A 23552-nucleotide genomic window follows, 5' to 3' on the forward strand; every position below is an offset into this window, starting at 1 on the left:
TTCCCTATCCGCAGGTGATCATAGATGAGAAGGGAAAGGGGAATCCACCAATCTGGACTTTTGAATTGTTTCAGACTAAATTCTTAACGGCCCCTCTCCAGCTTCATCTCTGAGGCAGGCAGCGCACTTAACGTCTGCATATCTTTCTGGCAATTGAAAGACTGCAGGAATGCAATTAGGCAATCTTGAGAAAAGGCAACATGCCGACCCTCTCCCTCCACGTGCTTCAAACTGTTGAGTTACGGAAGTCCGGCTCTTACAAAAGAGAGAGAGAGATATATAATTGGACAGCAAGGGGGAGGAGCGGCGCATGCTTATTGAGTTGGGTACGATCTCGCGCCTTTTCTCGCGTGAGTTTATTATAGACCCTTCCTCCCCCCCACTTTTTAGTGACGGCGATTGCCATAGTGACGGCAAATCGAAGCCCAACCGTCGCCGGAGTTTAGCTGTCATCTTTTTTTTTTTTTCCCCTCCCCTCCGGCGCACGCGCATATTGTCTCATTTCGCCGTACAGGGCGGGACGCGCGCGAGCTCCTGCGCTTGAGGGCGTGGGAGCAAAAGGGGAGGGGAGATGTGATGGCGACCGAGGGAGAGGCGGACGTCGAGGCTGAAGTGGAGTGGGTGGTAGATAGCATCGCCGGCTTTCTCCGCAGCCCCGCGTGGTCTATTCCCATTCTGGAGTTTGTGGAGCACAAGTGTGAAGGTGAGAAAGCTTGCGGGGCCTGTGGAAATCCCGCCAATAGGCTTGTCGCCGTGTCCGAATGGCCATCCTCGGGTGGTGATTTTCCTCATTCCTCTGTATAGTTGCGTTTAACGGGCTGTGGATTATTATCGCAATCATTATCACCGCATTACGGTAGGTCATAAGGAATGGGAGTGGCTGCTGGTCATGATTCAGCCGAAGCTCAATATTTTACTATCCCATTGATTTCGGTGAGTCCCCTAACCAAGGGGATGTTTATTTTTTCCCTTACGATGTACAATGCGTAGAATTATTAAACACCCCCTCCCCCAAAATTAAGATGTATTGTTGAATTTAATGGAAACCTACGAAATGAGTGATTTGGAAGGATGGGACGTTCTGCCATAGCAATGTTTTAGATTTTTCAGCAAATTGGAGATTTAGGATGCTGTGCTGCAGGGGAGAGAAAGTGCCATCTATTTTATTTGGTAAGAGTAGCATGCTATTCTTCTTTATGAAGTGTTAAGATGAGAGATCTGAAGTTTTTTAAAAAAAGTTATTGACATATTTAAAGAAAAATTATGTGGTCACCTACTCATTCATAGTGACTCTGGCCAGCTGACAGAAGAAAAACCCCAAATACAAAATCCATCCCCCCGCTCCCCCAAACAACAATCAAACCTCTTGGTGGGCTCTATATCATCCTGGGGTCCTAAGCCTACTGGTAAAAGCCTGTCTTCCCAGACTTTCAAAAGAGTGTCAAGGTAGGAGCCAATCTTATCTCCATGGGGATGATGCTTCACAGGGAGGGAGCCACACAGAGAAAGTCCTTCTTGTTCCCGTTAGATCACAGGTGTCAAACTTGTGGCGTCACATTGCCCTCACATGACATTTTGTCATGGTTTTTCCCCTTTGCGGAGCTAGGGTGGGCGTGGCCTGCACGTGAAGCATCTGGCCCACGGACCGCCAGTTTGACACCCCTGCACTAGATGGACCTCTTTAATAAAGGGGACCAACAATGTACCCTGCCTCCCTGATCTGGTGGTTGTAACTGGGAAAAGATAATTTTTCAAATAATTTGATCCCAAATAATAGAGGGCTTTAAAGGTGACCACCAGCATCTTGAATTGGAAGCAAATCAGGAACCAGTACAGCTCCAAACGATGCAGTTATTTTGGGTTCTGGTGCAATGGAGTGTGTGGAATTTTAAGTATTTCCCCCCTTTTATCAGGAGGGTTCTGTTAAACTGTAGTTGTTTTCATTTTTCTTATAGTAGGCGTTTTTGTTGTATTTTAGTTTACTGTAAACTGCTGGGAGTTAAAATTATTTGGTGGTATATAAATTTAAATAAATAGTAGTAAAAGTACTAAAGTATACTGGCAGGTTAAAAACTTTTGCCAGTAAATATGTATGTATGTATGTATCAGTGGTAGGTTGCTATTGGTTCGTCCCGGATCTGGCGAATCAGTAGCGGCGGGAGATTCCACCCACCCACCTGGAGGTCTCTGCACATGCACAGAAGCTTGTGCACATGTGCAGAAGTGTTGCATGTGCGCATGTGTGCACGCGCGCCTGCGAGCAAACCAGTAGCGACCAAAATTGAAACCACTACTGATTTGTATGTATGTTTCTTTAATACAGACTATCCCTTGACATCTGCTTAATATTTTAAAGAGTGGGATGAAAAAATATAGAATGCTTTTATTTAATGCATTTATGGACCTTAGTAGAATTAAAAATAAGAACTTCGGTAGCACAGTGGTGTTTGGTGATTATTTTTATCATTCCAGGAGCAATTAGTAGCTGCTTTTCAAAAAGCTAAAACAAAAATTCCTAAAGTAATCTCCTAGGTCTAGGACACTGAAGCTGCTACTGTATTTGTTCATTGAGTCAAGATTACAGAGTGGCTTGGCTCAGATGAGCTGTCAGATCTTTCAAACACTTTCTTGCAGGTTCCTGAAATAAATAAATAAATAAACAAAGAGTGTGTGTGTGTGAGAGAGAGAGAGAGAGAGAGAGAATGAGCGAGAGAGTGAAAGAGAGAGAGAAAGAGAGCGAGAGAGCGTACTAGCTTGCAGATGTGTTACATGCACCCTCTTTGGGTGCCTAAACACCCAACACAACATGTGCCTGCACAACGCATTTTGTACGAGCTGGAGCTTTTATTTTTATATATTTTATATTTTAGTTCAGATAAATGTTGCGTGCAAAATGCAATTTTAAGATATTACTAGATGAAACTATTTTTTTAGTTTGCATATTGTAAAGAACCACGAAATATTACTTTTTTCAGTTTTTGATGATGAGGAAGAAAGCAAGTTATCTTACACTGAAATTCATCAGGAATATAAAGCTTTGGTAAGTAGAATTCCTTAGCCTTTAAAACATAATATGTTAAAGCAGAAATGTGCTGTGTATCTCTTTGAATATATTATAAAATGTAGTTTCATTTTTTGGTAAAATGGGAAATCAGAGATTCTTATGTATTTATATAATTTAGTACTTATGTATTCCAAGAAAATATACATTGATTAAGGAAGTGTTATATGTGTGATGTGCCAACTCACACAAGATCTGAATCCATCTTTTCTATTTTGAGTCTGGATTGCTGTAGATCCCTACAAGAATATATTTTATTTATTTGTTGAATTATATGCCACCCATCTTACTCATAGAATCAGAATCAATACTGAATATCCTTCTAAATGATTTTCACAGTCTTTTCATAGAAGGTCTATTAAAAAGGAAAGGGGCTGTATTACATGAATATTGAAAACTTAAGTACTTTTAATTTTATGACCTATATATCTTTAAGTTTTCTAGGCATAGCTTTCTTCATTCTAGCTATATGTTTTCCAGATAAAAGAAGAATGTACAGATGTTCTGTGTTTCCAATGTTTTCCAAATGCTTGTTTCCCAGTTTCCCAGGCATTTGAGAAGATAAATAATATCATCTTTCTCATGAAACGTTTTGGTATAACATTTTTAGCTTTCTTACTCAACTAAGCCCAAGCAAATATAACCAAAATAATTGCAGATTCTTCCCTGTCATCCTTTTTCTTCTCTTTTCCCTTGCTGAATTTAAAACTGTAACTTGTTAGGGTCTATCCTGCTGCTTTTAGTAAACATCATTGAATATTGAGCTCATGTGTTCAAAATCAAAATTACTAGCTTTTAGGAAAAAGGATTAATCACCTTGAATGCAGAAATAAAATATAAACTAAGAATGTGGATGGAGTGCTGAAAGGGAGTAAAAATATTTGAAATAAAATATTCCACCTACATGGTCTATTATAGAAACAATTTTAACATTCTTGGTAATACTAGTATAATCATTCATGATGGTTTAATCTGAGATTGTTTCTCCTCATCCAGTCCAATTAGTTCCAAACATTGATTCAGGACTTCCATCTCAGCTCTGCCTAGGTAATGAGTACAATGGACTATTATCAGTGTACTGCTGATATCTCAGTCTGCCTCATACCGCTCCGACTTGTTTTATTTGGTATTAAATAACATGGAGGAGACATCTGAACTTCCATATTGGAGGAACATCTCTCTTTTCCTTGTAACTACTGTTTTATTTTTTAAAAAAATATTTTAGCTACATTTATAAGGCCAGTCATCTCAAACAGTGTGACTCTGTGTCATGCAGCAAGAAAAAAAACCCTATATAATAAAATATGTATAATATACAAAAATACTGAGGGATTTAGGAGTATTTCAGAGCAGATTTGGGAGATGCAGGAGAAACAGAGGAAATCCTGTTGTGGGAGGTCATTCATCCACTAATAAACCTTTTATGTGATTTTAGATGTTAACCTCTAGATTTATATTTATGAATCTGAATCTGATTTCATTGTATTTTGAATGGAAGCCACAACTACTGTATTTCTTCATTTAAAGTAATTTATGTCCCATTTCTTTGGTAAAAAGATGAATAAAAAATATCTGTTTTTGTTGTTTTTTAAAGGTTGAAAAATTATTAGATAGTTATCTTAAAGAAGTTGGAATTAATGAGGACAAGTTCCAGGAAGCTTGTATGTCTCCTCTTGCTAAAACTCGAACCTCCCAGGTAAACTTTTTAACAAAATTAAAAATAGCAGTGAGCAATCTTTTTCTGACTAATATTGTACTTGTTAAAAACCATTTTTGATTGATGAGACCTGCAAGTCATTGGAATTGATCTAGCTGAACTTTTTTGTCCCTTTTCCCCAGTTAGTTTGGGATTTAATGTACCTATTTTGCTACTGTTTTATTTTTATAGTCGGAAATTGGACTGTATGGCACTGGAAATTGGCTTAGTGTGGCACTTGGGAACTACAGAGTGCTCTTAGGGATTTTATGTTGCTCAATTCTCACTTAAAGGCTGCACTTTATCAATTTAGAATAATAGGATTATGCTGATGTATATGAATAATGTTATAAACCACAGAGTTAGGCAAATGTGATTTAAAATTACACATTGAAAATAATGGAATTTATGAATTATTACTCAGAATTGCTAACATTCTGGCCAGACACAAAAGAATCAGATTGGTCCACAGAAAGAAATAGACATGTATTGCTAGTACAATTGGGACCCTTGTTGTCCTTATGGAAGAATTAGGGACTGAAATTTTCCTCAATGGCAATGAATGTATCTTGCAATCAACTAATCAATCAGCTATGAGTTGCTCATAGATTGCTCAGTGGTTCTAGAACAGCCACCGAGCAATTCAGTGTTCAGAACATTCAATGCTATTGAATGCTCACGTTTGGGACATTGCTTCTTCCAATATATCCTTGTTAAAATAAAAAACGGACGTCTCCAAAGCAGTCTTAAAGCTAAATTGGTTTTGGCTTTATGTCTGCCATACCTGAGATCTTACTAAATGTCTTTTTCCTAATATTTTGATTATTGTCATAAGGAAATTTTGAATTGTTTAAATTTTGAATTTGTTGGCATTCTGAAATAAAACACTTTTCATTCCTTTCAGGCCATTTTGCAGCCAGTACTGGCAGCAGAAGATTTCAGATTGTTTAAAGAAATGATGGTCCAGAAAAATATTGAAATGCAGTTGCAGGCCATTAGAATAATTCAAGAAAGAAATGGTAAGAAATAATAAATAGAACAATATTTTCATTTGCTGGGATTAGCTGGAACATGGGTTTAAGTGGATTCCCTAAACCTGGATATATATAGCCAAATCAGATGAATAAAATCAATACTGATCAAGGAGGCTTGGTGGCGCAGCAGTTTAAGGATGCCAGATCTGCTGACCAGAAATGTTTGACACTCTAGTGGTTTGAAGCCTGGTAGCACCGTGGGATGGGGTGAACTCCCGTCACTCGTCTCTAGCTCCTGCCTTGCCCACCCAGCAGTTTGAAAGCATTATGGTGAGTAGATAAATGGGTACCACTCAGTTGAGAAAGGCTAGCTGCAGAAGGAGAACGAGAGCTGGTGCTGGACAACTCGAACGCCATAGCCAGATTGCTACATACCACAGCCAAGCTAGTTATGAAACCAAACAAACTAGCAGTTAGGCTGTCAGGACTACTCTGTAAAGTGTAGATCTTCCTGACAAATGTATGCTATACGAAACAAACAAACAAACAAACAAATAATCAAAGGAAGGTGAAGAGAGGCATTAAAAGACTAAACTAAATAGGGCAAAAAGGAAAAATAAGGAAGGAAAGGAAAGGAAATAAGAAAGGCAATGGGAAGCTGAAAAGGTAAAAAGAAAAGCCAGTATGCAATTAAGATGAAGGAGATATCCTGAAAGGTTTCCTCAGTCAGAAGATTAAGCTAGTATCTTACTAGTTGGCTTTTGTTTTCATCACCCATTGCAATTGCTTGCATAGATAATCTGAAGTATATTATTGCTTTTAAACTATCTTGACAGTGATTATTTACTATATTTACTTGCTTTTCCATGTGTGAAGAAATTGATCTAGTATCAATTGAAAAAAATGATTTTATTAAAAGAAACAAAATCAACCATTCTATTAACATACAAAATATGTGGGTTAAAACCATTTCTAAGGAAACAGCATTTAACAGCCAAATATATTTTCATATCCCCATAAAGGCAATGGCAAATATATCTGTTAGAAATCTTCCTAAAATCAAAGGATAGTTATATTTCCTTGTGCAGTATTTTATTTCATACTAAATACTAAAGTCAGAAGTCTACAACTTAATTGTCAATCTCAATAAATCTCATTGAGATTGCCATGTGTAAAGAGAAATATACATTTCATTTAGAAACAAGCTTTGATGATAATTCAGTTTGCTATCTTCAAATCACGACATGAAAAAATTAAAGCAATATTTTGAATATAATTTATTTTCTACTCTAGAAAAAATTCTTGATTTTGATAATTATTTGAATAGTTTGTCATTACTTTAATCACCTATTGATCCTTTTACTCTTTTTTCACCATAAAATAGGTGTGCTACCTGACTGTTTGACTGATGGATCTGATGTATATACTGAAACTGAAGAAGAAGAAATGAAAATACTAAGAGAGGTTCTTAGGTTAAAAATAGTTTTTTCCCTTGTTTTATATACATGTACTTGGATATGGCCTCTTAAAATAAAATTTGATTGCCACAAGATCCACCTAATTTGCACTTGAAAGCATTTTGCACACATAGTGACTGAGGATTCATTATTCCATTCTGTGTTAAATTAGAAATATATGGTTAAGTATTTGGAAAGTTTGAGATACGCTTTTAGCACAATGCATAAGTAAATATTGATTATATTTTTATTGAAGGGCAATGGGAAATGTTACATTTCTTCTTAAATCTTTGTTTTAGATAGTGTCATTGCAAGTAGTCCTCATTTAGCAATTGTTTCTGGCAAAAGAGTCACTAAGCAAACTACATGACACAGAGAGAGAAAGATGCTGTGAAGATTGCTGGTTGCTGCCTCCTCATTTAGATAAAGTTCTCTTGTGCAGCAATGCCAGTGTTATTTTCACCGCACACGTGTTGTTGTCAGGTGGAAAAATTTGAGAGTAAGTGCAACCATTGCTCAAATAACATTTTTATTAGTTTATTACCGTTGTATTTATGGACGGTCACTTAACAAGGCAGTTGCTAAAAAACCTACTTGTATATTATTTTATTGCCAGGTCTTACGGCATCTGTAGGCTTGGATCCAGAAGGACATTGATAGCAAGTAGTGAACCTAAAGTGACTTTCTTCCTTTTCTGGGCAGTTTTTCCATTTTGCTCAATCAATAAATGAGAAAAAAGGGAGAGAAACCTTGCAGAAACATTAGACATTAGTCTGCTTGTTAAGTTTGTTTTAAACATTTTTTCATTCAATTGCTTAGTGCCTTTTTTTTTTTTAACCATGGAATATTTCAGAAATGTATGTCATTCACATTGACTTGAAAGATTTAGGATTGTATTATATTATGGCTGTAAGTTTGGCTGCTTGCAATATTATGTGCTTACTTGAATAAATATAACTTATTTTGAATTTGAGTAAATAAAGTATGTTAAATAATAAAAGTCTCTTACCTTTTGAGAATTTTAGTTTGGAAGTTTCACAGCTATTGTAATTTATTTTTCAATTTATATTTATATAGAACTTCTATTCTGAGAGCTTTTATAGATGGGATCTTCTAGCCCGCTTTTGTTCACCCTAAAATCTAAGCAGAATCTTAAATTTGTTACTTAGCTTACATCCAACAATCCCAGCCTATACTGGGAAATTAAAAAAAAAACTTAACATATTGGAAGAAAATACAGGCAAACTACTTCATAGTTGGGGCTCAATGGCTCAACACACTGAATCTGTTAGCTGGAAAGCTGACAGGCCGGGACAGTGATTTCCTGTCCCTGCTCCTGTCCACCTAGCAGTCTAAAAGTATGCAAATGCAAGTAGATTAATAGGTACCACTTCAGTGGGAAGGTAACAGCATCCCATGTGCTTTTGGGGTATAGCCATGCTAGCCCCATGACCACAGAAATGTTAGCTCCCTCAGCCAAGAAACAGAGATGAACCTCACACTCTAGAGGAGGGGTCTGCAACCTTAAACACTCAAAGAGCCATTTGGACCTGTTTCCCACAGAAAAGAAAACACCGGGAGCCACAAAACCCTTCCCATGCCTGACTTTCTTGAGCAGCCACAAAACTAGCATATGTAGTTGAATTAAATATTCTGTTTTCTTCTGAAACTTATTTCTTTTCTTGGATTTATCCATGGTTGTCTAACCGGGGGTTGAAAAGCTCAATAAAAAGCTCAATAAATTGCGTCCCAGCCAGTGTCGCACATTGTGTTGTGATTCATATTTTGAGTGACAGGGAGTCACAGCAGAGGGGTGAAAGAGCCACATGCGGCTCCAAAGCTGCAGGTTGCTGACCTCTGTTCTAGAGTCTTTATATTTTTATTTCATAGTCACTAGAAGCAAATCTGTTCAGCTTTTTTTCTTTAAAGAATGAATATAGGGATTTATAGGATTTTCTTTAAGGAGTGCATATAGGGATCTCTTATTTTATCCTCAGACCTACAAACCTGTGATGTAGATTAGGATGAGAGTGATTGGCTCTTTGACTCTGCTCCCTATGTCTAAATAACAGAAGTAGTGGTCATGAATTGTGTTCCCTGGGTTACTTATGCCTAATATTCATAGTGTCCTTTCACTTCTCTCCACAAGTCCAGCCTCAGAATTCACTTTTTCCGTGAGGTCTTTGCTCTTTTAATTTTTTGTTCCCAATTACTTGAACTGTATTCTGACTATTACATTCTGTTTCATTGTGTTAGCTTTAATTTTGTATGTTAGTCTTATGTTTCTTATCAACATTTTAAAGAGATATTTCAATAGAGAGTGGTAAAACTAAATTTCTTCTCATTTGTCTTGTCATTTTAAAAACTATTTCTGGTTTGTATTTATTTAGATTTATTTACTTAAATAAACTGCAACCATCATATGACTGTTAAAGAATGGTAAGGCAGTGTATATATTAAAATATTTCCTGTTTATCTTTTCAGGAAATCTAAGGAAGAATATGATCTAGAGCAAGAAAGGAAAAGAAATAATGAGGTATATTGGGAAATCAATTCAACAAAACCCCAAGTGGTTGCAATTATACAATTATTATCTTCAGTAAATTCAGTCTTCAGTAAAAGCTGCCCAGAGTTGCTTGATAGTGAGATGAGTGGTATATAAATTTAAATAAATAAATAATGAATGAATGCATGACATTTATTTTTCGTAATTGATGGAATAAAATGATCAGCATATTCCTACTAATTGAAATCATTTTTTGCAACTCTGGGTCTCGTCCCAGAGACATTTTGGTAAAATTTTCTAATTATTTTCTAATTATTACAAAAAAGAGAAGCTGATGATGAAGCTGAGGTCGTTAGCTTTATTGAAGTTTCAAGGATCCACAGTTCAAGTGTATAACGAACTTTGTCACCAAACAATTAAGTGGAGGCGTAGTGTTAAATCAATCACCGAAGAGCTCAAGAGAAGGGAGATAAAGTACGCATGGGGATACCCAGTATTTATGAGGTTTATGTATGATGGGAAACAATATAGGATTACCTCTTTGGAGCAAGGCATTGAGCTACTTAAAAGTCTGGGGCTGGAATTGCAGGGCGATGCTGCTCTTAAAAGTGCCAATGATGGAGGAAGAGGAGCCACAACATTTTTGTTCCTGACAAACCAAAAAACTGATACTTAGAATTATAATTGATGCATAACATAGTCAACCAATTCAAAAGTTCTTCCAATTAATTGACTCATCCCTGTGCAGTGGTAGTACATTGCTTCCTCGTGACACAATCATGAAAGCTGCCTTTTTCTCAGTACTTAGTTGCCTGTGAGCTGCAGAGAGGTTCACCACAAAGCAGTTTACTCTGCCTCAGAAGATGCCAGTCATAACTGCTGGCAAAACATTACACAAAACTAGATTATGGCCATTTGCCTGAAAATTCATCACTGCTTCGTTGATGCCAGCCATGAAAACTTACATCACTATATTGTTCTGGGTTTGTTTACCCAAGTTACCGTGTTGGATAAGTTGATTGAGATAGAAATTTGCACAATAAACTCCTTTCCCTATACATTTAAGCGTTTTGTGCTAAGGTGTTTGCGAAGTACTGTGAAAAAAAGGTTTTGATAGTTTTTCTTTTTTTAATGAGAGTATTTTTATTTGTGAACTGTAACTTTATAAGAAACATGTTTAATTTGTAAGAAAAGTACAGGAAACAATGGATGAAAGAAAATCTTGCAGAAGCCCAATCTTTCTTTAGGATAACTCAATCTTAATATTTTAATTATTCCTACATCCTGCTACCTACTTTAATAATGAAGAAAGTAACTAGATTTAAATAACATTTATTAAATAGTGTATTTTATGATATGTTGGTTTTTACTGTATTTGCTGCTTTTGTAATACTTAAATTGATTTCTCACTATTTTTTTCTGAAAAATTCAGGCACATGATAAACTGAAATCACCTGATGCTGCACATAAATCTCCAGGACATTTTAATGAAAGTGCAGGACCTAAGAGGTCTCTAGAACACACTACAAAATTGCCAGGTATGATTATTTTCAGATATTTGCCACATTTATATTAAACTTTGTGACTGTGTGTGCTTTCAAGTTCAGCTTGACTCCTGTTGACAGAACAAGTCCATGTAGTTTTCTTGGCAACATTTTTGGAAATAGTTTCTCACTGCCTTCTAGGAGAGTGGCTGACCTAAAATCACTCAACTGGCTTCGGGCTTAATGCAGGACAAACTCACTGTCTCACAGTATCTAACCTAGTGGTTTAACTACTACCTGGCTCTTTTATTAAACATACTTAGGGTATTTATTCATATTTCTGTTGAAAGAAATTTCTTGCTTCAACTAAATTGATGCCAAACTTTGTTAGTTGGGTGTTAAATATCCATTATAGCAATTGGTCAAAACTCCATTATAAACAAAATCCTTATTTTCATTTCAAGATAAATTTAAGGAAGTATGTTTTTGCTTCTGAACACATGGCTACTGGTTATACCAATTGGATGGCACAGTTGGAGAAAAAAGGAAAAAAGTTAGTACATATTCATTGTGTAATTCAGCATTACCTGAAAGTAATTTGTTCATGAAATGTATTTATTTAGTTTGTAGTTTTTCTGTTATTCAAAGTTGCAGCTCTAGATCCAAATGCCAAAAAGCATTTTTTTATTTGAGATCTGTATGAATTGATACTGAATTCCAGTTGTGCTATGGATTTATTTAGTTTTTTGTAGTTGTAAAATGGAAAAAGAAATTAGTGGCTTTCCTTGTCGAATGGCTGAGGACACGTTTCCATCAAATTTAACTGTGAATTGCTTTGCCTATTACATCAAGTTGGCAATTATTCTAAGAAGTGAAAAATTAAATTAGAAACCTTTGATTTTAACTATTCAAGTTATAGATGATTAATATATTCATATATGGCAGACATATGAGTATATGCATTTATTTCAATATATATTTAGGTCCAGAAGCAAAACAAAACGATATATCTATTCAAGATCATTCCTCTGTCAAACTGAAGGAAGATAGTTGCAGGAAAGCAGTTGGGGATGTCTCTGAATATGTAACAAAGCAAGGAGTGCTAGAAGGACGTGTAAGCTGCATGCTCACTTTATTTAAAATATTATTGAACTAATATTTTGTAACACACACACATATAACTTTGCAATAACTCTATAACAATAAAATTTTAGGACCTTATAGATGTTGTGCATACCTAATAATACAAAGCCTTCCTTGTAGCTTACCGATTAAAGCAAGCCACAAGGGAAGAAACATCATAGAAAAACTGATATATAAGCTCAATTATTGTAAAAGTGATAAAAGCAGTTTTATCAGGTATTTAAATGTACTGTATTCATCCCAGGATCCAGTCAGATAGCAAAAGGTAGTAAGTTTCAATGATGGGGAGCAGTAGAGAAGAGTAGACTATTTGTGGACTTCTGTTATGATTAGATCATTCTCTGATTGCTTTGGCGGCATCCGAACCTGGATGGAGATAGGGTTCATTAGATCAGCTTACCCCAATCAATTTAAGAACTCCAGAGGGTTCTATGGATAGCTTAGTGTTCCCTGAAGGTCTGCTGGGCGTTAGAGGTTCTTGTAAGTAGGCAATATCTTCTGAGTATCTTGGTTGTTGACATCTCTACAATACAGTGTTTGGTACACTACTTCCATCTTCCTTTGATCTCTTTTAAACCAGTTGCTATGTGTCCCTTGGCATTGTTTGACATACCAATTCAAAGTTGGAATTTTCTTCTAAGTTCAGAGATCTTTCCTTGTTTTTCCATGTCTCTTTCCATCTTCTGTGTCTTTAGATGTTGTTGTAATACTACTTCTTATCTCTTCTAACACATGTCTGAAACTCTTTTGTTTAATATCTTTCTGCGATTTTTTTACTTTCTTGGTTTTGACTTCTCTTTTCTTTTTAGCAATTTCCATGATTCGTTATGATATCCACTTGCTTTCTTCTTTTTCTTCATTTTTGGCAGTCTCTTTTCACATTCTACTTAACAAATTCTTTAAGTTCATTCTATAATTCCTCTGGTTCTCTATCAATGACCTTTCTGGAAAATGATGGGCATATCTGCAAGATCTTATTATGGAAGCTGACACGCTTTTTCATTTTAACTTGGAATTTACATATGAGCGGTTTGTGATCTGTTCCACAGACAGCATCTGGCCGTAAATTTGATGCTGTAATGGACTCTTCCATCTCCTTTTTGCAATTATTTGATTTTTATGTACTTCCATCTGCTAATGCCTATGTGTAGGGCATCATTTTGGTTGTTGGAAGACAGTGTTAGCTACAGAGAAATCAATGGAGCCACAGAAATTAGTTAAAATGGTCTCCTGTTTCATTTCAGTTTCCTAACCAACTAAAGTTCCAGTCTCCAGTCACAAGCAGCACATTTTATTTGTATCTTGTTTGCATGTTCTGACAATTTCAAATTGAACTTGATCATGTAAACTTCTGCATCAGTGGTTGGAAGTCATAAATATCAATTAATTTGGTCATTGACTGCATTGTAGCAAAGTTCTTACTTTACCCCACCTAAGAGCAGTGCTATCTTTCTTTACTTTTTATCCTGAATATGATCTTTTGACTGAAAAATCAATTCCAATCAATCTTAATTCGCTGTTGCTTAAGATGTCCATTGTTAATTGTTTGATTTTTCATATGTTGAGCTTTCTGTGTTCCTTTTAATTCCAACATCACAGCAAGATGCAAACATAGGATCACATTTTCCTATGTTCCATGTCGACTTCTCAGATGCAGAGTAAATGGGGAGTTTGGCAGGAAGTGGCAAGTTGTTCCTACTCTTATTTTTTCTACACTGTTTTTCAGTCTCATTTTTAGCTGAAAGAGCATGGTAGAATAAACTTTCTTCTGCTACCCATATTTTGTGATCTGGATGGAATTTGGGAAGGTTTTGAGCAGTTCTGCACAATGTTGTATTTTTTCTCTCGTTTTATAGCAACTGTATCCGATAAAAATGTTTTTCAGAAACTATATATAAAATCTGATTTTTAAATTCAAATAGAAATTATCAGAACTTGGAGCAAAAGAGTTGAGAGAGCGTGAGGACTATCTAAAGCAGAAACGAGATGCATTGATGGCTTTGAAGAAGAAATCAAAAACAAGTATCCCACCACAAAATATAGAAGAGAAAGAAGAACTGTCCACTTCTAAAGAGGTGAAGGATAACAGAATTAAAATTGCCTGTCTAACCATCTGTCTTCTTTAAAGATCAGTCTACTTTGGAAAAACATTCTAATCTGGAAATGTACATCAGTCTCAAGGAGATACTTTTACTAAAACAAACAAGTTAATCTATTTAAAGGCCTTGTTTACTTAGTTGGAGGCAGTGGAGGGCAGATAGTGAAAACAGCTAAATCTCATGAGGATGACTGTGGCTAGAAAAAGTTAATTCAGTTCCTGAGTAGTTCCTGGCAAAACTAATTCCATTCATTCAGCTGCAGCTGCATTGTGCTTGACAGTGTTAAACCTCTTATGAAGTTGCCAAAATACCATCTAAAGTCCAGTGACTGTAGGAAAAAAATTGGGCTACCTTAGAAATTTATTTTGTTTATTTGACATGGCATCCTCTGCCTTTGACTAAATAGGGATAGGTCTAGAGATAGGCTCCTTTGACTCTGCCCATAGTGGCATACAGCTATTTTACGCCAGTGTGATTTTTTTTCCCTGTTAAAAGTAAGAAAAAAGTGTCTCAAAGTGATAAGCTGCTAGCATTCTTTAGGCCAGTTGAGGAAGGATGATATTGAACATTTTTACTCTCCCATTGATGATTGGGACAATCTTCATTGGCAATGCATTAAAGCTGTAACAAATTTTCAGAGCAGATAAATAGGAAAACACTATTATAAGGGAATGCTTTAAACATTAGGCATAAATACTGTACAAATAAGAACTGAAATCACAATCACACATATTCCTGTCCAGGACAGAGCTAGAGTTTGCCCTTTCTAATATGTGAAGTAGCATTTTATCTATTGCTTTTCTTACTTTAATATAACCTACAAAATGGTAATGATTTTATTTTTGTTTTAGTGTACAAATAGAAACTAACGTTTATTTACATGTTCTACAAATTGTTTTTGTCTTTTGCCTACAATCCAATTTATCTTGAGTGGAAACTTCATTGAAATCAATGAGAATACTAAATATAAATGTAGTTAGCCATAATTACTGCAAGCTAATATATATTTTCTTTTCAGGCAATGTCAGAAGAAGAGGAACAAAGATTGTTAAAGAAGCGAATCCTTGCAGCAAAATTAAAAGAAGAAGTTATTAATAAGCGATAGTTTAAAGAAACTGCTTCTAAGGTTATATATTTAACCATGAACTGTTTGCTTACAACCATTCCATGCATTAACTTGATTTTATATATTATAAAAACAGTAATTCTTTAAATTGGTTCAAATGTAGAGTGGAAAGCAATGATTCAATATTTTTAATAGATTCCACTATTTTGTTTCTTGCTACTTCTGATATATGCTGGATCAGGCTGGTCACTGTTGTACTTTTGTTGGATTTAATATTACTTTTTGAACGTTGCTGTCAAATACTTTTATTAAAACATTAAATTGGCTAAACTTAATTTTTGTCTTAAGATAGCCTCATCATCCTAACCAAGAGATGGGAAAAACATACATGGGCAACATCAGTTCATACACTAATTGAAAACTGGGGAAATCTCACTCATGTGCTCCACTGTGTCTGTTATCACAAGCAGATAGAAAAGATTTTAGTATCTCATAGGATTTACTGCTATTCATAATAATGGTACTCAAGGTAGCTCTTTAAATTTCATAGGAATTAATTATATTTGTTGAGCTCAATTCCTATTGTTTTAAGATCAACTTATTTATAGTCTGGATTTAAACTCTGTCATTGTGTGAATCAGGCTCGGTATGCATTGTACAAATGATAGCATGATTAATCAGATTGTTGAATGTTAGCATTTCCAAACCTTTTAAATGAGCCTATGCCATGACTAATTTTTTTAAATATACCATTCAGCTTCATTGTAATCATAATTATGCCAAAGAGCTTTCTAGTATTGCTTATATTTCATTAGTCAGAGTAACTTAAAAACTCTACCTCGGTGGTAAGAAAACTTTTCATTCTTGTAACACAGTATAAACACAGGTCATCCACATTTCATATAACTTTTTATTAAAATAGTATTTAACTCAGACATGTTGGCAGATGTCATCTTAAAAAAAAAAAAAAAAAACCTTAGTTGAAGGACCCCAGGCATTTGAAATGTAGGCTGTCTTGTGGCAAAGAAACCAGACTAAAAGAACTGAGATGGAAGTATGTACCTGAGGCAGATTGCGTAATTTAAATGGGAGAAATTCAATGCATTTTTCACACCATTGCTGAGTGTTCAGATATTGGCTAAAGTGTCACCTATTGTTTATATTGAAGTAAAAAAAAATCTTTTGTTCTCATGTATTGAAGCAGTAGGGTGAAAGAAAATGATCCAGATGTGTATTGGATCTTTTTTCCAGTGATTTATTAAATAGTTTGCATCCAGGCCAGATGAACATCACTGTCAAGGAAATGGCATACCTTTATTTTCCTATGGTTTGTTATTCAGTTTTATGGGAGTTACTTCTATGAAGAGTAAAGACTTGCCAAGAGTAGTCGAAAAAGTGCAAGTCAACATAGAAAATCTGCTGAAGCAAACTGTTTCTGTAACAACTTCTTCTAAGTTTTCATTGAAAAAGAGAAAAGGAAAGCCCCATTGTTGGTTGCCTGGAGCCCCTAAAGGGCAGAAATATGTCCTTCGGACCACATTGTCAGTCATCACAACACACTGAATCAAATCTAAGAGTATTGCTTTTTCTGCTAGATTTGATTCAGATTAAATTGTACAAATCACTATCATTAAAATAAACTAAAATGGCCACATCTCTAAATTTGAATTAACTTACCATTTACAACAATAAAACAATAAAAAACCATTAATCATGGAATTACAGGGTCACATTTTAATTCCTGAATTTTACAGGTCAGCATTAGTATTACCACATGTATACAAATGGTGTAAAACAAGTACAGTGGTTTTTTTTCCCCCTCAATACAAAATAAACTTCTGTTTCATGGAAAAACTATACTTCATATCTACAGACAGCCCATCTTTTCAAACAATAGTTAAAATTAAAACTATGAAATTTCCAGGAGAAATGGACCCATGACGTATTGTTAAGAGTGACCAATAACTGAGGATTCCTGCTGGTTTCAATTTGTATCACTCTTATCACAATTTGTAATTTAGGGAATTTTGTGTGTGCATGATCTCAGATCATATATGGCCAAACTAACATTAAAATATTTACAATTCAGTTGCTCTGAAAGGAAAAAAGTCTCAAAATTGTTGCCTTCATCAATTCACCTAGTGTACTTTTAGACATTTGCTTAAATACATGGAATGTGTTTAAGAAACAGCTTTATGCTAAACCCCTTAGGTTTATAGTGCTGCATATTAACTCTGCCCCCCAGATTACATATATCGTTGAAGTAAGGTTCAAGAGTTTCTGGTAGCATTTCACAACACCTGCTTTTCCTAATGTGAAATGTGAATGGCTGAAGGAAAAGATTTTTGGAAATTAGCAGGGAGCAATTCCATTCAATGTTATTTCTGTAAAATGCTACTAGTAATTGCAATTCAATTGTCATTTCAAGTACCAAGGTTTATTGATAATTTCTAGAGGGTTGTTTTTTTTTCCTGGAAAGCTGATGATCTATAGAATGATTTTCCTGGATAGCTCCTTCTAGTCCGCTTGCATTTAGAACCCAGGTTCTTTTTTTTTCTTCCAAAATAATGGAGTTGAGAAAAAAATAAATTTGCCACTCAACATGCACTATGTAGCAGTGTGCAACCCTCTATAATTTGGCTGACTGTGCAAACAGTGGTCCCCAATTCTGATTTTTTTTAATGGAAAGAGAATTCACTATTTAAAAAGAGGCAATTGCTAAAAAAAAAACACAATGGACAGCACCATTACGAAGTTATATTACTAGGTTTGCAACTGAAGCCTTACAAGTTTCTTCTAGCTTGCTACAAACTGGGGAAACCCTGCAATATCAAAATTTCTTCTCCCATCCCCATCCCCTCACAGAACCCAAGATGACTATTTTTTTCTGGCAAGCTTTCATTCCAGGTGCTGATTACTAATCCACTGTTTTAACATTTTAACAGTCTGAATGGCAGACTCCTTGACTAGAAAGGGATTAGGTTCTTTGGAAGCGTGGTGTTCTCAGAACATAACCTTTCTAGTAGATTTTCGTTTGCTACTCCTTGTATTCTCATGTATTTTCCAGGGAGAACGCTTTCTGAGTCAGACTATTTAGTTCAGTCATAGCATTTAAGCACCCTCTATCAGAGTTTGTTCCAACATTTTTAAGAGCCAAGACGAGGTCTTTTTCTTGGGGATGTTTCTTCTTCTTCCTCTTCCTCTTCATCATCTGGATAATCCACAAGGCCAACTAAACTTCCCTGTTGGATGTAAAGAGTCACATGTGAACCAATGGAGAAAGTCCTTACAAATAGCAATGACATTTTCCCATTTTATAAACTTTGTTCTCCACAAAATGTGCCAGCTATCACTCAATGAATTGATTTTAGAAGAGCTTTTCCAAGAAGAGATCAGAGACCAGCAGTTATGATAGCTAAATGACATTGCCATGATAGAAAATACTGGGGCAAAATACTAAGGAGAGGCTTTGAAGTCTTGGTTATGTGGCTAAATAATAAGAGTATAGATGATCTTATTCTCATGCAGCAGGGCAACGTGTTCATTTACAATTCTGGTTACCATGTCTAAGGCTGTCTATATTCAAACTAGGACAATTTAAACAATGTAAACGTAACAGTTGCACCTATGAACATGAACTCTCCTGCATATACAAAATCCAGCATTAGAAACAACCCTAATGCCTATCAATATCAATATGGCAAAGTAGCCATTTCATGGCTTCAATATAGTACATTTTGAGTTTATTAAATATTTAACCTCCCAAATAATACATTTTAAGTGACACATACTATTAACATTATCTATGTATTACATCTTAAGTGTTTCAGCTTGCCTAATTACCAGTATGTATTTATTTAAACATTTATAAGGCTGCTTATCACACGAAAGTGATACTGGCAGTGTAGGATTAAAAATAATTTAATAAAAAGCACAAACTCTACTTAAAATAGATAACATTATTTAGCAGAGCTCACCTAATTATACTACCCAAATGCCTAGGGGACCATACTATGAAAATCATTTCAACTCATGAACTCATAAATTCAGGGCACAACAAAATGTCAAACCTAATCTGCTGAAAACAGTACAAGCTGCAAGTCAATATTACACTGTAATAGACTACTGACAAAAGATATGCAGCTTCACTTTACGCACTGAGCAAATCCCCCCTCTGGATTCTTGAAGTGTTATATATGGATGTTCACAGTAATTGTCCTTATCATATCACTAACATAATTTTAAACTGCAAAACTCCATAACACATGTTTAACTCACCTTTGTGGCTGTGACTGCTGTAGTCAAATTGGCATTCTTGGAAGAAGAACCATTTGAACTTGCTGGTGACGTTTGAGCTGCAACAGATTTATTATTTGTACTATTTGCTCCATTAGTTGCACTGGTAGAATGGGAAAATGTAAATTTGAAGCCACCTGTGGAAGTCCTTTTGGGGAGATTTTCTTTGTCTTCACTTTCTTTTGCTAAGAGAAAAAAATGTTTATTTATAGTAGTCATTGAGATAAATGAAATCCACTAATTCAATCTGTTGTTTTCTTAACAAAATAGCATATTAGTAAGGGTGGGGAGGGGGCATTTTATCTAGCTACATGCTTAGAACTTTTCTGATAAAACCAAAACATGACCCTTGAAATGATGAGACCAACATTCTGTATTGGTGGTTTCCTCTTATTTTCTATTTCCCTCAACCTTGCCATGCACGCTGTAGTCATTTTTCTTCCTGGTTAATCATCAATAGACATCATTTATTCAAAATATGAGAGTTACGCATTGCTGATCACCAATAAAGGAAGCAGTCAACTTTTATTTGGTCCAGAACTGGTTGATTGATTCTTCTTGAAACCCACTGTGTTCTTATTAACCATTTCTATTATTTTATGTTGTCTTATCTTTTTAATCTTTTTCAGTGCCCACGTTCCATAGCGATTCATTACCACTAGAAAGGCAACTACTTTCATGTTTGTTGTCACTGAATGCCCAGCCAACTATGAATACCCAAAAGGTGTGGCAATTAGTTTCCACTACAATGATTTTGCAAAGGGAACAAAGTTTGCGTATGAATGAACAGAAACATACATACAACATGTATACATACAAACTGGTGGTTGTAGATCACTTTCATAGCATAGTTTCACAGAAATTAAGACACATTAGGAAATTGGGTTGTATAAAAAGTTTTTTATTTTTATATTTTTATTTTTCCCAGTCAAATAAAATGCAATGGATCCTCAAACATCCAAGGTATAACATTTCTAAGTGACAAAAGGAACTGGAGAAGACTAACAGAATCAAATCGTGGCTGAAATCTATTGATTATGGAAAGAAATGCATTATCTGGTCAAAGATACTTATCCTTTCATAAGAATAAATAAGGCAATTAATCCAAAGAGTTTCACAAGATAAATAATAGAAAATGCTTCTGAGAATGTCTTACTAGAGATGGAACAAAAAATTGCATGAAGACACTAAAACCCATGCAGCTTTGTATGAATGCTGTTCCATCAATCCATTAATAATGCAATATAAAGGAACATAAAAAAGAAGCAAGCCCTTCCACTATAAAACAAACATCTTAAATGTGACAAAAGAGGAGGAACCAATATTACAGAAAGGACAACTTTAATTATGCAAATGGGAAAAACATTAAAGTTTCAGCCTTCTTCAGAATTGGAGCAATGGCAATGAGTACCTTTGAGACTCTGTTACCCACTACTGCTAGCAAAGACTATTATGTTCTTCCATGAGAACAGAAACTAATCTGGATTAATAAAGTAATAGAGTAATAAAAAAAACGGTAATAAAGATGGAAAGACTTGTACTGAAATTAGGCAGTTCATGAAATGAAGCACTCTGTAAAATGGCTGTTCCAGTAAATGTCTGATGATTTTAATGTTTTTATGCTGTAAGCTGTCCAGAATTGCTTCAAAATGAGATGGGTGGCAAATAAATAAAATAAAAAAGTAGACTTTAATGAAGTCTACTGACATATTCATTAGGAATCTGCTAGAGAAACAAAAAAAAAAAAAAAAAACCCCTATGATGTCTATATCAATAAAAGAAATTAGTGAAATATCAATAAAAAAAAATTCCAATTTCTCCCCACCAGTGGATTCAGTAAACTTTACTAAACAAGAAGCAAAAAAAAACCTTTTCCTCCAGAACAAGGGATATAATTTTTTGAATATTCTCAGGTAAGAGGATGGGAAAGAGTGCAAAGAGCAACACAGATGATTAGATGGAGGCTAAACATATAGGAATTGAGTATGTCTAGTTTAATGAAAAGAATTACGGGTGACATGATAGCAGTGTTTCAATATCTAAGGGGCTGCCACAAAGAACCTTGGTGGCGCAGCAGACTAAAGTGCTGTTAAGTAACACCAGCTGCCTGCAATTACTGCAAATTCAAATCTCACCAGACTCAAGGTTGACTCAGCCTTCCATCCTTTTGAGGTAGGTAAAATGAGGACCCCGGTTTGTGGGGGCAATAAGCTGACTTTGTATAAAAAAGAACACCGCTTGGGGGCCCCCCGAAAGCCCTACTAAGCAGGTATATACAAAAGTATGAAGGCTATTGCTTAACGCATTGTAAGCCGCCCTGAGTCTCCAGAGAAGGGCGGCATATAAATCGAACCAATAACAAACAAACATATTCTCCAAAGCACCTGAAGGCAGGACAAGAAGCATTGTATGGAAACTAATCAAGGAGAGAAGCAACCTACAACTAAGGAATAATTTGCTAATAGTTAGAACTATTAAATCAGTGGAATGGCTTGCTTCCAGAAACTATGAATGCTCCAGTACTGGAAATTTTAAAAAGAGATTGAACAACCATGTGTCTGAAATGTTATAGGGTTTCCTGATTGAGCAGGGAGTTGGACTAGAAGACCTCCAAGTCCCCTCTCAATGCTGTTATTCAATAGTAGGGACTCATTTATAATGAATGTTCAACCCAAATGGCTGAAAAATTGAGAAGATCTATTGAAGTCTGTCAGCAGAGGTGAAAGGGAGAAATATATTATTGTTTTATTGAACTTATTTAATATTATAGATGTCTAGTGTGGACTGAATGCACAAAAAAGTATTTCATGATTTGTGGAGTCCCAACTTTGAGGATGAAAAACAATAGGCCTCATTTTACATGTGATCTTCAGTTTTTTGGATTCTGTCCCTAATATAACCTATTTTGGCATTAAATAACCTTTATTATTAAAAACAATTTATCTATTTAGGATCTGACTTCTTATATGAGCATAGACAAATATGTCAATATTTGATGTATAAAGCACCAGCTCAGATGCCATATAATGACATACAGTTATTTTTCTTTAGCCAGTTGACTTAAGTGAATACTGTCACTCCTTAATTATTGCCTTAAGGAAGATGGCTCAAAAAGATGATAGTCTTCTTTTGATTTGAATACCTGGCAAACTTGATAATTAGCAACAAAAGGGGATAACATTGCAAGGGAGTTCCATTTTATTGTATTATTTCCTTTCTGAAGGGATGATATTAGTTTCAACAATTTCTCCAATTCTTTAACAGCTATATGAAGGCACTTGACAGGATCAACATCTCTACATCTTGATCCTCGGTTAAATACAGAAAGCTGTCAAAGTGCTACCTTGGTGCTTGAATGCTGTTCAGAACAGGATTACACTCAATCTCAGAAATTTAATTTAATTTAAATATTAATTTTCTGTGCCTCTGGATTTGAAGGGTTTGCCATTTCTAGAGAGGTACCATTTTTAGTTCTGAATGAGATCTTTTCCCAAGAAGAATGTGGTCAAAATTTGATATCCAAGATTCATATGTATCCTTTGTACCAACTATGAATTTTCCTTCAACAGAAGAATTACTGTCACTCATGTCTTTGTTACGTTTTGATGGATTATTGCGATACATTTCACATGAGACTGTCTTTGAAGATTGTCTGAAAAATAATGCTGGTCCAGAGTGCAGCAGCCTGAATAAATATATTGGTGCACATCAAGGTTCCCATATAACCTCTGCTTTGAGATTACAAGTTACTTTTGACCCCAAATCAAATA

General features: G+C 35.3%; 2 protein-coding genes across 3 annotated transcripts in view; one reads left to right on the forward strand and one right to left on the reverse strand.

Moving 5' to 3' along the window:
• Positions 1–324: 324 nt before the first annotated feature.
• On the forward strand, positions 325–15821 carry CFAP36 (cilia and flagella associated protein 36). Its single transcript, XM_034427343.3, has 10 exons — positions 325–703; positions 2976–3040; positions 4656–4757; positions 5662–5776; positions 7116–7203; positions 9673–9724; positions 11127–11232; positions 12162–12292; positions 14244–14396; positions 15439–15821. The coding sequence occupies exons 1-10, from the start codon at positions 577–579 to the stop codon at positions 15523–15525; spliced, it is 1026 nt and encodes a 341-aa protein (XP_034283234.1). The 5' UTR covers positions 325–576; the 3' UTR covers positions 15526–15821.
• A 557-nt stretch (positions 15822–16378) lies between these two features.
• PPP4R3B (protein phosphatase 4 regulatory subunit 3B) overlaps positions 16379–23552 on the reverse strand; it is a 45330-nt gene continuing 38156 nt past the window's right edge. For both annotated transcript variants that reach the window (XM_034427338.3, XM_034427337.3), the window contains exons 15-16: positions 19765–19967; positions 16379–18728 (exon numbers count right to left, since the gene is read on the reverse strand). In XM_034427338.3, the coding sequence (XP_034283229.1) occupies positions 18633–18728; positions 19765–19967 (299 nt within the window). In that variant the 3' untranslated portion in view covers positions 16379–18632. The remainder of the gene's footprint in view (positions 18729–19764; positions 19968–23552) is intronic.

The sequence above is a fragment of the Pantherophis guttatus genome, chromosome 1 (assembly GCF_059756535.1).
Source record: "Pantherophis guttatus breed Tessera chromosome 1, ASM5975653v1, whole genome shotgun sequence".
Classification (NCBI taxonomy): domain Eukaryota; kingdom Metazoa; phylum Chordata; class Lepidosauria; order Squamata; family Colubridae; genus Pantherophis; species Pantherophis guttatus.

What these genes read in the sequence shown, in the direction of transcription:
- CFAP36 (XM_034427343.3), top strand. Translation starts at nt 577, where the DNA reads ATGGCGACCGAGGGAGAGGCGGACGTCGAGGCTGAAGTGGAGTGGGTG. An exon ending in TGTGGAGCACAAGTGTGAAG is followed by an intron (nt 704 to 2,975) that starts GTGAGAAAGCTT and finishes TACTTTTTTCAG; the next exon opens with TTTTTGATGATGAGGAAGAA. An exon ending in ATCAGGAATATAAAGCTTTG is followed by an intron (nt 3,041 to 4,655) that starts GTAAGTAGAATT and finishes TGTTTTTTAAAG; the next exon opens with GTTGAAAAATTATTAGATAG.